Consider the following 14,193-nt stretch of genomic DNA (forward strand, 5'->3'; position numbering starts at 1 on the left):
TGGGTTTGTATAGGAAGACTAGAATGCATCGAGGAGCCCTGTCAATGCTGAAGGCATTGCTCGAATAGTATCGGGTGTTCCATATTGCCATCCTTATGCCCATCAGCATGTGGTCGGGTCCTATTTTTAGGGGATCTGGTTGTGAATACAAATGAGTGATAGTATGGCAACTGCATAGTGAAAGGTATAGCAGATTGCACCAAATTTGGCATTCGCTGGAGATGTTTTGTATTGAATGACATTGGTCTGCAGCAACAAATGGAAGCATACTTATGTTTACAGCGACAAATAGGGGCTGTCAACACATGACGCTGCCTACAGGCTTTGCCCTACATTATGCGATTTAGTCTCTGACATGAGTGCCGGTGGGCTTAGCGTGGTACACGTTGTCAGTGGGAACACCGAAGTTGGTCCAGTACGAGGGGCGACCATGGCTGTTATGCGAGTGAGGGGAACGGGAGTGGCGAGAGTGGGGGTGACGGCTATGGCGCGAAGGGCGGGAGCGGGAGTGACGGTTGCGGCGTTCCTCGCAAAGCTTCTCGACCTCGGCAATCTTGCTCTCAATCAGCTCAATGACATCTGAAGGGAGGCCAGATGGGAGCTCGATCTCAGGGAAACCGCTCTCCTCATCATTGGACCCGTCGTCGGATTCAAGCTCGCTGAGCTCGACATCCGAGGTGGCAGGAATATCGGTAGGAAGCACAGTCGGATAGTCGGTGGGGATAGTGGTAGCGTCGGTAGTCTCCTCAGCCGAAGAATCAGCAGCCGTTGTGATATCATCAAGGACAGAGCTGGAGTCCCCAGCAGACGAGTAGTCAGTAGGAATGGCAGTGGTCTCAGCGGCAGTCGACTCGATAGCAGTGGTCTCGGCAGCAGACGAGTAGCCAGTCGGGATGCCGCTAACATCGGTGGTCTCAGCAACAGTCGATTCAACAGCGGTCGACTCAACAGCGGTCGACTCACCACCGGTGGTCTCAACAGCGGTGGTCTCGACAGCGGTGGTCTCAACAGCGGTGGTCTCGACAGCGGTGGTCTCAACAGCGGTGGTCTCGGCAGGAGTCGACTCAGCAGCAGATGAGTAGTCGGTCGGGATGCCGCTAACATCGGTGGTCTCAGCAACAGTCGACTCAACATCGGTGGTCTCAACAGCGGTGGTCTCAACAGCGGTGGTCTCGACAGCGGTGGTCTCAACAGCGGTGGTCTCAACAGCGGTGGTCTCGGCAGGAGTCGACTCAGCAGCAGATGAGTAGTCGGTCGGGATGCCGCTAACATCGGTGGTCTCAGCAACAGTCGACTCAACATCGGTGGTCTCAACAGCAGTGGTCTCAACAGCGGTGGTCTCGACAGCGGTGGTCTCGGCAGGAGTCGACTCAGCAGCAGATGAGTAGTCGGTCGGAATGCCGCTAACATCGGTGGTCTCAACAGCAGTGGTCTCAACAGCGGTAGTCTCAACAGCGGTAGTCTCAACAGGAGTTGACTCAGCAACTGATGAATCAGCACCAGTGGTCTCAGCGGCTGTGCTTTCCTCAGCTGAAGAATCCGCAATGGATGAGTAGTCGCTAGAGTCGTCCTCCGAGATGATGGAGGACTCATCCTCTGAAGAGGAGTCAGCGGCAGTAGTGATCTCATCGAGGACGGAGCTAGAGCCAAGGGTGGGGAACGAGCTCGGAGCAGCGCTGGAGATATCGGTGGGATAATAATCGCTGGGAATTGCAACAGTCGAATAGCCGCCCGCAAAGCGTGCCTGGTTGGCAATGTTGATGGGGGTGGCCATGGCCGCGACAGCGAGAACAGTGGAAAGGACGATGGAAACCTTCATTATTATGTAACTGGCGTTATTTTGGTTTCGTAAGGATGCGAGTAATTCTTCAAGAATATAGACCGGCTATATCTTTAAGATGTAGGAGGAATGTAAGAGAGAGGAAGGGGAAGGGTAATGGAGCGGAGCACCGTGGAACGAGTGATGACTTGCTAGCATTGCCGGGTCTCTCGACGCCTCTGTTTTATAGGCAGAGACTCGTTGGTTCCATCGGCCGCGGTACTGGCCAGAAAGAAGAGGATTCCACACGAGTTTGTTGGTGTTTGAGTTCATGGGAATGTACACATGCACTGCCTGTGATAGATTGCGACACTATTGCGATCTGCAACCACCGGACCGCTTGGGGACCACGGTTTGCTTAGCTGTGAGCACAATTTTATCCCCATTTGTGTGATACACGATGCATGTGTCGTAATGTTCGCCTGCTCGTGCATTTGACTACTCAACAAAGCGGTGTGTGGGTCGTGAGAGCAACTACACATGAGCACGGTATGAACTATTTATAGCAGGCGATCGTTGCTTAATGCTTTCCTGGTTCAAATCGATTCTGAACTCTAGAGAGTTTATTGTTCCACACTACCAATTGTTCAAACAACTTTGTTTTTATTACATCATTGATAATGCAAGGTACATCCCCGCGAGGTGTCACCGAGTTGGGGTAGCCTTGTCTTCACAGGCCAGCAGAACAGCCCCTTTGGGTTCCAGAGCGGCAATGCGCTGCACGATGATGGAAGTGATTGTATAAAGCAACCATAAAAGAAAATTCCTTGAACCTAAATTACAATTAACTAATTTTCTACTTGTGATGTAAACAGCAGTGCGACTTGGTATTGGTGAGCTGGAGCAATTACGCAACAGCATGAGAAGCGGTCAGAACGGTCAGAGCGGCGGAAAGAAGTGCTCTTTAATCAAGTGATCACGTGCAGCAAGCAGATTTGAGAACAACTCGCCACACACATTGCACTTGAATGCCTGTGGAATTGTCGGCCGATGAATTCTGAAATCCATAGTGATAGGGGATCTTTAAGGTTGTGCTGTGGGGGAAATGTAAAATGTATAAAAGGCAATTTGGTGGTCCGGCGACGGAGATTGCAGACTGCCCTTTTTATGCCTATCTGTGATCGATGCCCAGCCCGTCCGCTCGGCAAGGGCCACTGGTCGGGGATATTTGTCATCAGAAAAATATATTGGTCAGTTGCCTCCAATCGCGCCCCACTGGTCGAGTTCCCTCAAAAATAGCTTGCACCCGCCAACAATCCCAGTGAATCCCGCTTATATTGGCTCTGCGCAGGAATTGCTTACAAACCAACCCCGCACTACAATCAAGACCGACTAGATTTTGCACTATCCTCATTGAAGACACGACAAACCAACTCCAGACACTGAACCAGGGGCTGCCTTTCGTGGGACACAGAAGCAGCGCCAAGTGGTCCGCCTCTGAGAACCTCTAGTTGTTAAATGGAGACTCTATCCCTGGTTTCCTGGGCAGATTCAGAAGGCAAATAACACCCCACCGCCTATGCAGGTAGCTCATTTGGATGCGTCATTTCTACGTGCTGCGTGCAGATGATTGATATACAATACCTCCCAACACCTGCCAGCTGGTAGAGGGTCAGGTAACTCTGAAAGTTTAGGACTGTATCAAAATTGAATTGCACCTTTTTGCCTTTAGAAAAATTATATTGAGCTCGTTGACCGACAGTGTAGTAAGGAAGGACCAGTCGGCGCTCAACGTCCATTCTGTTCAACAGGTTGGTAGGCTGGAGAGGCATTGGTAGCATTGAGAGCAGTGTACAGGCTCTACGAGTTCTCCAGCGGGGGGAAGAAGTGTAGAGTGCGCACATGCTCAGTGGCAGCAGTATTGGAGACGAAGCTGGTGTTACAGTAGGGGCAGGTGTCCATGGCTTGTAAGTGAAGCGTAGATGTCGTAGAGGTAACAGGGGTGGTATAGTTTTGGGAATTGGAAATGTGTAGTAAGTGCGAATGGTATAGACAAGGGCTGAAAAGCGGCTCAGGAGATCTAGATGAATGCCCGTCCTGTTTACTGGGGGTCCAGGCTTTATAAACAGCACCACAGAACAAACCAGTACCCGTCAACTGTTGCTCCTTGATTTCTGCTGAAAAGAGGAAACCAGAATGACAAGGGAAATCAAACAAACCACCCAATCTGTCAAGGCTTAGGCTCCTGTGCTCTCTTGTCATTCCTTGTAAGGTAGCCAACACCCTCCCAAGACCACTTAAACGACCAGCCCATAAACCTTGTCAGTCAAATGACCAGGCCCGATTGTAGCGACAGCATGTTGCAGTAGTTAAGTGGTGTTTGGATCCAGCCCAGGTATCAACTAAAGCTACTTACATTGCCAAATTGAGAGAAAACGCGGTGCTGATATGTGTCTATCTGGAAGCCTGCACGCTCCATGCCAGTTTCCTTTGCAGAGATTCAAGTGGTGAGTTAGTGCCACTAATTATGACAGCGCTGGGTGCTGGATATGTCAACTGCAGGCTGGATGAAATGAATTCTCTTGGCAAAATGCTTTGACAATAGAGACCCTAAATTACATTGAGCGCATGGCAAACGATGGGCTGTGTAGACCTGACTACTTGTCAGTTTTTAGCAACTGAGCTATGGGCCAGCATCGCTCATGCTCAGGATAGGCATACAGCCATTGAGTTTACGAGTGCGGCATTTTTAGCTGTGTCTATGCGGCCTGCCCCATGGTCTGAGATTTGGGATCAGGACGCCCAGATTAGCGCCTCCCAGCATCTGCTCTATGACCTCAGCGAACGCACTTGCGTCACATGCTCCATAGTATTTTTGGACCATTAGCTGCATATATGGGCATACACGCTGCATGTGTGGGAAGCAGCAAAAGTAGGGACAGCGAGTTTTACGCAAGCGGCTAATGGCCTGCTTCCTTGTTTTCTTTCTTACCAATGAAAGCCTTGATTATTTCCATACACTATCCATTTGACTGTTCAATATGAAATTCACTATTGTTGCTTCTGTAGCTGCTCTAGCTTTTGCCGGGCATGCTGCGGGCAAATCCGGTGTTGCTATTCGTCTAAAGGCAACTCCCCCGGAGCTGTTCAGCCCGTGCCTCAAGAACCCGTGCCCGTCTGGCAAGGGCTGTGCTGAACTTCAGCCGGCCTGCCTTGTTGGCCCGTGCTTCCCAGAGGTCAAATGTATTTAAGTTAACTGGCGTTACCCAAATAAAGCCACTGCCCTTTACTGGGCAGCAGTTGTTGCAAACATTACGATATCGCGCCCAAAGGCCGCATACTCCAGCGGCTCAATAGCAAATGAAGAATCAATGGTTTCTGCTGCAACAGCTGGTACACCACCACTTCCAACTAGCACAGGCGCAGTGGTTGTGATGAGACGGTCGGTTAGCCTGCTGGTCATGAAGAGCTGAATTATCTGAGCGCCTCCCTCGACCATCAGACTACTGATCCCAAGGTTGGAAATCTCCTTGAGCACGGCAGCCAGCATTGGGCGACCTGCTCCATCGACCTTATCAATGACAATGACACGCGCACCAGCAGCCTCCAACCTTGCTCTCATGCCAGCATCATATACAGGTCCACAAACGATCCACGGTAGCTTCAGTCTGTGGTTCTCCTTGGGCCCGGCCAGCAGATTGGCAGTGGGTGGGAATCGCAGGTGAGTGTCCAGTACTATCGGCTGCGGCTGCTCTACCAGATGACACTCAGGGGCGGGCAGCAGTCGTGCATTAAGCCGCGGGTTATCGCACAGGACCGTGCCAATGCCAACCAGTATTCCATCGTGGATTGCTCGCAGCCGATGGGTCATGGCCATAGATTCCTTGCCGCTGAGAAGTAGCTGCCGGCCGGGGCGCGAAATTTTGCCGTCGAGGCTCTGCGCGAAGGTCAGAGTTACAGTTGGCCGATTGTCCGGCGCTGGAAGCGACTTGGCAAGGTTGCGTTGGAGAAAGTCTTTGGCAAGGGCAAATGAATCAGTCATCGTGGAAGGCAGGCAAGTAAGGTGGCGGACAGGGCTGGGCTCACATCTAAGCACCTCAGTGTTTTTGTACTGCTAGATGGGCCCAGAGCAGCATATGGTATGGACATGCTAGTTTCGCCCCACGCCCTTGTGTCTGATAAACGCGGAAAATGCGGTTGTTTGGTGCACCAGCCCAGCAGTCTGTTGACTCTCGCAGTCCGCTGCGTAGAAGCAGTGCCTGGAGCTTGCAGCCTAATGAATCGGTCAGGCACGGGTATTTCTGGGACTTCGATCCGACGTCACGCAGCTCCTAAGCGCCTGATCTGTCCTAGATCACCGGCAAATGGCAGGTTGCGCGGTACTTTCAAAAGCACAGGCTGTGAGTGGGACCATGCCTTTTTAGAGATCGTGCGGGACAGCGGGTCCAGCGGGGGATTTTCGCCCCGCTGCCTAAACACGCCGTCAGCGAAATGGGCACGGTGGCAAAGAGGCAGACTGGCAGTCACTTTCGCACCAGGAATTCACCGCGCCAATTTTTAACAAAAAAACTGACAGCGCATATTTACATCTGCTTGTGAACGAAAAAAATTCCCAAGAGGCCCACCAGCTGATAACAAAAAGGGAAGAGGGCCCGGCGCACCCACTGGCCTTGAGAAAATACCCATCTTCCCTCCACTGTACCTCGTGTTTTCAAGAGTTTTATACCTACACAAGCAAAAAATGATGCTCCAGACCACCCGCCGCCTTGCTTCGCAGCACACCGTGCGTGCCAGTGTGCGAGCCATGTCGAAGTTTGCCGTGTCGAGCGAGAGCGTGCTGAACCAGCCGCTGTCACAGGCCGACCCCGAGCTGTACAACATCATTGAGCTGGAGAAGGCGCGGCAGCGTGCCGGTATCTGCCTGATCCCGAGCGAGAACTTCACGTCGCGCGCAGTGATGGATGCTCTGGGCTCAGTGATGCAGAACAAGTACTCGGAGGGCTATCCGGGCGCGCGCTACTACGGTGGCAACGAGTACATCGACCAGTCCGAGTCGCTGTGCCAGAAGCGGGCGCTGGAGACGTTCCATCTGGACAGCAGCAAGTGGGGCGTCAACGTGCAGTCGCTGTCGGGAGCGCCAGCCAACCTGTACGTATACGGAGCGCTGCTGAAGCCGCACGACCGGCTGATGGGTCTGGATCTGCCGCACGGCGGCCATCTGTCGCACGGATTCCAGACGCCCACCAAGCGTGTGTCGTACTCGTCGGTGTACTTTGAGACCATGCCGTACCAGTGCAACGAGGAGACTGGCCTGATCGACTACGACGCGCTGGAGAAGAACGCCAAGCTGTTCCGTCCCAAGATCATCGTTGCTGGAGCCAGCGCCTATGCGCGCACCATCGACTATGCGCGCATGCGCAAGATCGCTGACTCTGTTGGCGCCTACCTGATGGCCGACATGGCCCATATCTCGGGTCTGGTCGCTGCTGGTGTGCTGGAGTCGCCATTCGACTATGCCGACATCGTCACCACCACCACCCACAAGTCGCTGCGTGGTCCCCGCGGCGCCATGATCTTCTTCCGCAAGGGCGTCCGTAGTGTCAACAAGAAGGGCGTCGAGACTCTGTACGACCTGGAGCGCCCGATCAACATGTCCGTGTTCCCTGGCCACCAGGGCGGCCCCCACAACCACACCATCTCTGCCCTGGCCGTTGCCCTCAAGCAGGCGCAGTCGCCCGAGTTCGTCCAGTACCAGAAGCAGGTGCTGTCCAACGCCCAGGCCTTCGCCAAGGGCTTTGCTGAGCGCGACTACAAGCTCGTCTCTGACGGCACCGACACCCACCTGCTGCTCGTCAACCTGATTGCCTCCAAGGGCATCGATGGCGCGCGCGTCGAGCGTGTCCTGGAGATGGCCAAGATTGCCGCCAACAAGAACACTGTTCCGGGTGACCGCTCTGCCATGGTCCCTGGCGGTCTCCGCATGGGCACTCCGGCCATGACCACCCGTGGTCTGAAGGAGCAGGACTTTGCTCAGATCGCCGAGTATGTCGACCGGGCCGTCATCATTGCCAAGGATGTCAGCAAGGACGTGTCGTCCAAGAAGTTCGCCGACTTCAAGGCCACCCTGGGCGATGACGTCGATGCGGTTCCGGGTCTGGCAGCTCTCAAGAAGGAGGTTGTTGACTTCTCGCGCAGCTTCCCGGCTGTTGGCTTCTCGGTTGATACCATGGTCTACAGGGACTAGATAGCGGATTTAATTTTAGTTTCTAGAAATACACGTCTTTCAAAGCCTCTTTTTTGCCTTTATGAAACGGAAGCGTCGACGATATCCTGAGGCAACTCGTGCCGCTGTTGACTCGGAGCTGAACGAGACAAGGTCGGCGCTCATTTCTTGGCATTGCGTATCTGGAAGCTTCTGTGCGCATGCAAAGGACATTTTTGCTCTTCGCTTTCCGCCGCCGTCTCCATGCTCGTATCCACAGTTGCAGGGATGAGGGGTGAAGGAGAAACTCCCCCAACTGAACCCTGTTGCGGCATTTCGTATCATCGCTGTCTGCCATTTTCCAACTCCGAACATGCTAGACAATCGGGTATAAATGACGACCACACCACCCTCGTCATCCCGTCATCTCTGAAGGCTTCACACCAGCTCTCTTTTCCTTTTTCTTTTTCTCTTGCATTTTTGTACTACGTCTTGTCTTTTTCAAGGAACTTACTCTATTCAAGCATGAGCTACAACGAAAACTACGGCGGGCCGCAGCCATCGCGGTACAACCCAGCCGACCACCAGGGCAACAACGAGGATTCCGGCAGCCGTCGCAATGACGATGGCCGCCCAGATGGCAGCCGTGGCGGGCAGATTGGCGACCCGTTGTTTGTCAGCAACCCGGACCAGTACAGCCAGCACGGCGGGTCGCGCGAGCCCCAGCCCTCGCAGTACGGCCAACGCCCGCCCCAGCAGGGCCCCCCTCAGGGCCAGCATGGCTCACAATATGGCGGTCCTCCCCAGGGCTCTCAGTATGGCGGCCCTCCTTCTCAGTACGGTGGCCCTCCTCAGTACGGTGGATCCCAGTATGGCGGCCCTCCCTCGCAGCATGGCTCGCAGTACGGTGGTCCCCCGCAGAACCAGTATGGCCAGCGCCCGCCTCAGGGTCAGTATGACCAGCGTCCGCCTCAGGGTCCCCCGTATGGCGGCCCTCAGGGACCTCCCCAAGGCCCGTATGGACAGCGCCCACCTCAGCAGGGGCCCCCGTATGGCAGTCCTTCGCAGCATGGCTCGCAGTACGGCGGCCCTCCTCCCCAGGGCCCGTATGGACAGCGTCCGCCGCAGGGACCTCCGTATGGTGGTCCTCCTTCGCAGCATGGCTCGCAGTACGGTGGCCCTCCTCCCCAGGGCCAATACGGCCAGCGGCCTCCTCAGGGACCTCCATACGGCGGACCTCCTTCTCAGCACGGCGGGCCTCCCCAGGGCTCACCGTACGGCGGACCTCCGCCCCCCGGTTCCCAGCACGGCTCTCAGCACAGCAGCACTCCTCAGCCGCAGAAGCAGGATGATGACGATGAGGAGAAGGAGGGGGAGAAGAAGAGTAACTGGAAGAACACTGCTGGCAAGGCTGCGCTGGGCGTGCTTGCTGGCGGAGCGCTTGCTTACGGCGTCCACGAGGTGTTTGACGATTCTGACTCTGATGAGGAGAGGAAGGAGCGCCGCCGTGAGGAGGAAGAGCATCGTCGGCGCGAGGAAGACCGCCGCCGGCGCGAGGAGGAGAACCGTCGGCGGGAGGAGGAGAACCGTCGGCGCGAGGAGGAGAACCGTCGGTGGGAGGAGGCGAACCGGTACGAAGCGAACCGGTACCAGGACCACGGGTACCACCGCCGCCGCCGCAACAGCGGCTCGTCTCGCAGCTCGTCTCGCAGCAGCCGCTCGTCGTCTGGTAGCCGGCACCGCGGCTACGGCTCGACGCCGCACGAGTACCCGCTTCTGCACCAGGACTACAACGACTCTGCCATCAAGTTCGGTACAGTCATCTCGCTCAAGCACAACATGACTGGACGGTACCTGCATTCGGACCGCTCGCACTCGACACACTCGGGGTCGAACCAGCAGCTTGTGTTTGGTTTCCGCTGGAGCCAGGACGAGAACGACTGGTGGCAGGTACTGCCGGCCAATGGCGACTCGCCCAACCCTGGCGAGCACGTCACCTTTGGCTCGCGTATCCGCCTGCGTCACGTCGAGACCCGTGCGCACCTGCACTCGCACCCGTGGACCGACCAGGCGTCGGGCCAGAACGAGATTACGGCGTTTGGCGACACCAACTATTCAGACGAGAACGACATCTGGATTGTTGAGCGCTGGGGCGACGACGAGCAGGGCGATGTGTGGGACGCCAACGAGGTGGTCGTATTCAGGCATGAGAACTCGGGCTACGCGCTGCATTCGCATGACATTATGATCAGCGACGACGTGCAGTCGGTGACCTGCTTCGGCGACGGCCATGAGGAGAACGACAAGTGGCGGATCCATTTGACCCAGGAGTAAACGAGTTTTTGAATGATATCATTTTCTCTTCCCAGACAACCTATCGCTGTTGCACAGCACAGGATCCTCCTGCAAACGAACGGTGCTAAAAATACCCGCCACGCCTATTTCGCCCACTGTTATTGCTGGTGCTTGTTTGTTGGCAAGCTATGACTTGCGTCCCCTGATCCTGACGCAATGGCTCCTTCCAGAATAAGGAGCTGCACAATGGATAGTGCGCAGAACGGATGCCCCCCGCGCTCTTGTCCGGATGTGCAGGATGACTTACCTTCCAGCTTGGCGCTTTTCCTTGTGCGACAAAGAGAGTTCCTCGATTGATTGGCACGGGTAAAGCGTGGGCAGGCAACTGCATATATAAAGGGGGTCGGCCGGGCAAGGACACGCCCCGAACCCCTCAACTCCAGACAACATTCACTTTCCAACTTCATCATGAGCGGCTACAACAACCAGGGCTACGGCAACCAGGGCTACGGCTCCAACAACTCGGGCAACCGCCAGAACTCGTACGATGACGAGGAGACCCAGGACCGCGGCCTCTTCAGCAGCTCCAAGAAGCAGCAGCAGCAGCAGCAGGGCTACGGCCAACAGCAGCAGCAGGGCTACGGCCAGCAGCAGGCGGGTCCCCAGCAGGGCTACGGCCGCCAGCAGCAGCACCAGGCTGGCCCCCAGGGCAACGCTCCGTCCAACTACGGCTCGTCTGCCGGCGGCCGTGCCAACATGCCCGGCAACGACTACTCGCAGGAGGAGGTCGACAAGGATGCCCGCAACACCAAGTACAAGGACTGGGCAGGCACTGCCGGCAAGGTTGCGCTGGGTGCGCTGGCTGCAGGTGCCGCAGCCTACGGTGTCCACGAGTACAAGGAGCACCGCGATGAGAAGAAGGAGCGGGAGGAGGAGGAGCGCCGCAAGCAGAACCAGCAGTACCACAACGACGAGGGCAAGTGGAACAATGCTCCGGGTCAGGGCAACAGCCAGAACAACAACCAGAACAACAACCAGGGTAACAACCAGGGCAACAACCAGGGCTACGGCCAGGACAACAACCAGGGTAACAACCAGGGCAACCAGGGCCAGCAGCAGCACCGCCCCTCGCCGCCTCCCCAGCAGGGCGGTTCCGGCTTCCGCCCGCCCGCCCCCCTCGGCCGCCCTCCCTACTCGTACGACCAGAACGACGTCCGCCACGCCGACCCGTCGCGCAACTCTGAGAACTCGCCCACGCCGCACGAGTACCCGCAGCTGCGCCAGAACTCCAGCGACACCACCATCAAGATTGGCACCGTCATTGCGCTCAAGCACAACATGACCGGCCGCTTCCTGCACACCGACCGCCAGCACAACACCCAGACCGGCTCGAGCCAGCAGCTTGTCTTCGGCTACCGCTGGAACCCCGACCAGAACGATTGGTGGCAGGTGCTGCCCGCCAACCGCGACGTGCCCGTGCCTGGCCAGATTGTCTCGTACGGCACCCAGATCCGCCTGCGCCATATTGAGACCGGCCACCACCTGCACTCCCACTACAACTACCACTGCTCCAAGTCGGGCCAGAACGAGGTCACCGCCTACGGCGACTCCAACCTGTCCGATGAGAACGACCACTGGGTCATTGAGCGCTACGGCGACGGCGGCTACGGCCAGACCTGGAGCGCCGGCGACGTCGTTGTTCTGCGCCACTATGTCAGCGGCATGGCTCTGCACTCCCATGACCTGCTGTACTCTGAGGACGTCCAGTCTGTGACCTGCTTCGGCCCTGGCGGCGAGGAGAACGACAAGTGGCGTGTTCACCTGACTGCTTAATCATTTCTTTTTCTCCAACTGGCATCAAAGGCATCACTAAATTTTCAGACTCAGCAATCACCACCAACCCCTCCCCGATCACTGGAATGCAGCTGAACGCCTTGGACCCGCACCAAAGGATACTGAACAATAAGCCTTGCGGCCTGCCGCTGCATTCTAGTCCAGGTGATTGGCGACATCAGGGCCGGCCCGCTTGCCATCAGGCCGCAGGTTCACATGAAAACGGATGTGCGTGCCCTCATCTGCCGCTGACAAAAAGCCAAAAATAGACCGGGCAAGGTTTGTAATTTCTCTCTAAACCGCTCGATGGCCCGCATCTCATGTGGGCCAGCACGCCTCCCCCAACCCCATTTGCACTGATTTCCTCATGCACGGTTAGAAAAGAATCGAGGGCGCTGGAGCTAGTGTAACATTTGTCTCTGTCCAGTGATTTCCTTGCGGCTTAATGCTTGCTGTAAGGAACAACCCGCCGCCTGGCGAACCCTCTTTGGGGGCCGGGGTGGATACGTAGGTGATCACTTGTTTTCGGTCGCTGATTTCCTGTGCTTTTTTTATGCCGCCTGTTGGGAGACAGACAAGAGCGAACGCGTAGAATTGGCAAGGCCACTGCATTCTGAGATGCGAGCTGGTTTCCTGGCCCTAGGGCAAATATAAAAGGAAAACTGTTCGCCAGCCCTCTTCAATATTTTTGTGTTCCCTTACCAACCCACTCCATCAACAAATAGTAACTCATCATCCACCTCATTAGGGCAGCGCACGCGGCGATCGAAGCACACACACGTTTCACACTGCATTCGCATTTCAATCCATCCCTGTTGCACTTCTTCTTCTCCCCACCACTGCATCTAATTCCATCCTAATCATTTCTCCCCATGGCATACTACAAGACCTCCTCGATCGGCCTCCCGACCTTCCGGTGCTTTGGTGTGCAGAGCGGATACCAGTGCACCGTGTGCGGCGCCTACTTCCCCTCTGCACATGCTGCCAGCGAACACGTCCGTGAGCTGCATTTCTTCCCCGAGCTCTGAAAAGCAATGCCGTTTTTCTCCTGTTATTTCACGCATTTTCGGCCACCCCATTTTTCATTATCGATTCGCGATTGACGGGCTCTTCTCAAGCTCTTTTTACGACTCGGGTCGCCAGCAGACCCCGACATGCCTCTCGCCCACTTGCACCTTTTTTTTTTTAGTAAATATCCTTAGCATTATTCTTATCTTTATCGTCGACAATAGTACTGTTTCAAAAACACCACGCGTAGGACAGGCTGTTTCCATAGAACACCATGAAGGAGCCCGGTTATTGAGCTCCGTGGGAGATCTGCATGTCTTGATAGAGAAATCAATGTGCATGATCCTCTGGACAGGCTGGTCGATCACAGGCACCAAAAGGAATCGCCTCAGGTATCCTGGCTATCAGTCTTTCTACGACTTGCACCCACGGCGGATTGTTAACCCCCCACGGGAGTGAATGGTATCGAGCTTTATGGAAAATAAGATGGGATCAAAAATGACCGAAGAGCAAGAAGGCTAGACCGGGCAGTCCTGGATATCAGGCTTATATGCGGCTGACTTGGCATGATGGCTATGCAGTGCGCAGCCCTTTCGAGGCCAACAGACCCTGATGGCTTGAAGAAATTACATGAGTATCCTCAAATTCATGCCATACGGGGTGTAGCTATGTACCAGAAGCTGCTGGAGGTCCTTTGACACTGCGCCACAAGCCCCAGGTAAAAGCAGCGAACGTATCCCAGCTGGTACCCTCGTCATGTCTAAGAGTAGACTGCATTTGGAACTGTTGCATGGAGCATCTGGCCCAGGCATCCCAAATAGCTGTTGATCTGGTTGCCAGTAATTAGATCGAGATGTGACTTCTTGGGCTGGTGTCGAGGAGAATACTGGGACAAGCCGCTATGTTGACGCACATTTCTCACAACCCCACAGGATACCAGCATGAGAGTTCATAACACGGTGTGAGCGAGAGATATCAAACAGCCAGGAACATACTGGCTTGGAGTATTACCCCCAGTATCTCGATGTGATCTCTGTGATGCTCGCTAGAGAACCCAATCTTTAGCCAGAAGGATTTTATTAGCTTTTGGTGGCCA

The 14,193-nt window shown here is 55.4% G+C and overlaps 6 protein-coding genes across 6 annotated transcripts; 4 read left to right on the forward strand and 2 right to left on the reverse strand.

Moving 5' to 3' along the window:
* Positions 1–343: 343 nt before the first annotated feature.
* On the reverse strand, positions 344–1,819 carry DL89DRAFT_258146 (uncharacterized protein; the record flags this gene model as incomplete). The annotated part of the gene is made up of 1 exon (XM_040885585.1): positions 344–1,819. One exon carries the CDS (start codon positions 1,817–1,819, stop codon positions 344–346), a length of 1,476 nt encoding a protein of 491 aa, XP_040742793.1.
* Positions 1,820–4,791: 2,972 nt separating this feature from the next.
* DL89DRAFT_268090 (uncharacterized protein) lies at positions 4,792–5,183 on the forward strand. Its single transcript, XM_040887788.1, has one exon. It carries the CDS (start codon positions 4,801–4,803, stop codon positions 5,008–5,010), a length of 210 nt encoding a protein of 69 aa, XP_040742794.1. The 5' UTR covers positions 4,792–4,800; the 3' UTR covers positions 5,011–5,183.
* Positions 4,834–5,823, reverse strand: DL89DRAFT_268091 (bacterial bifunctional deaminase-reductase). The gene has a single exon (XM_040887789.1). It carries the CDS (start codon positions 5,799–5,801, stop codon positions 5,046–5,048), a length of 756 nt encoding a protein of 251 aa, XP_040742795.1. The 5' UTR covers positions 5,802–5,823; the 3' UTR covers positions 4,834–5,045.
* A 622-nt stretch (positions 5,824–6,445) lies between these two features.
* DL89DRAFT_268092 (serine hydroxymethyltransferase, mitochondrial-like protein) lies at positions 6,446–8,053 on the forward strand. Its single transcript, XM_040887790.1, has one exon. It carries the CDS (start codon positions 6,501–6,503, stop codon positions 8,001–8,003), a length of 1,503 nt encoding a protein of 500 aa, XP_040742796.1. The 5' UTR covers positions 6,446–6,500; the 3' UTR covers positions 8,004–8,053.
* A 1,699-nt stretch (positions 8,054–9,752) lies between these two features.
* DL89DRAFT_224319 (uncharacterized protein) lies at positions 9,753–10,295 on the forward strand (the record flags this gene model as incomplete). The annotated part of the gene is made up of 1 exon (XM_040884682.1): positions 9,753–10,295. A coding segment is annotated over one exon (543 nt), but the record flags the coding sequence as incomplete, so codon positions are not given.
* A 207-nt stretch (positions 10,296–10,502) lies between these two features.
* DL89DRAFT_170619 (uncharacterized protein) lies at positions 10,503–12,276 on the forward strand. Its single transcript, XM_040883783.1, has one exon. The coding sequence runs from the start codon at positions 10,725–10,727 to the stop codon at positions 12,087–12,089; it is 1,365 nt and encodes a 454-aa protein (XP_040742798.1). The 5' UTR covers positions 10,503–10,724; the 3' UTR covers positions 12,090–12,276.
* Positions 12,277–14,193: the final 1,917 nt, after the last annotated feature.

Source organism: Linderina pennispora, assembly GCF_002104995.1.
Source record: "Linderina pennispora strain ATCC 12442 chromosome Unknown DL89scaffold_8, whole genome shotgun sequence".
Taxonomy (NCBI): domain Eukaryota; kingdom Fungi; phylum Kickxellomycota; class Kickxellomycetes; order Kickxellales; family Kickxellaceae; genus Linderina; species Linderina pennispora.

What these genes read in the sequence shown, in the direction of transcription:
- DL89DRAFT_268090 (XM_040887788.1), top strand. Translation starts at nt 4,801, where the DNA reads ATGAAATTCACTATTGTTGCTTCTGTAGCTGCTCTAGCTTTTGCCGGG.
- DL89DRAFT_170619 (XM_040883783.1), top strand. Translation starts at nt 10,725, where the DNA reads ATGAGCGGCTACAACAACCAGGGCTACGGCAACCAGGGCTACGGCTCC.
- DL89DRAFT_268091 (XM_040887789.1), bottom strand. Translation starts at nt 5,801, where the DNA reads ATGACTGATTCATTTGCCCTTGCCAAAGACTTTCTCCAACGCAACCTT.
- DL89DRAFT_268092 (XM_040887790.1), top strand. Translation starts at nt 6,501, where the DNA reads ATGATGCTCCAGACCACCCGCCGCCTTGCTTCGCAGCACACCGTGCGT.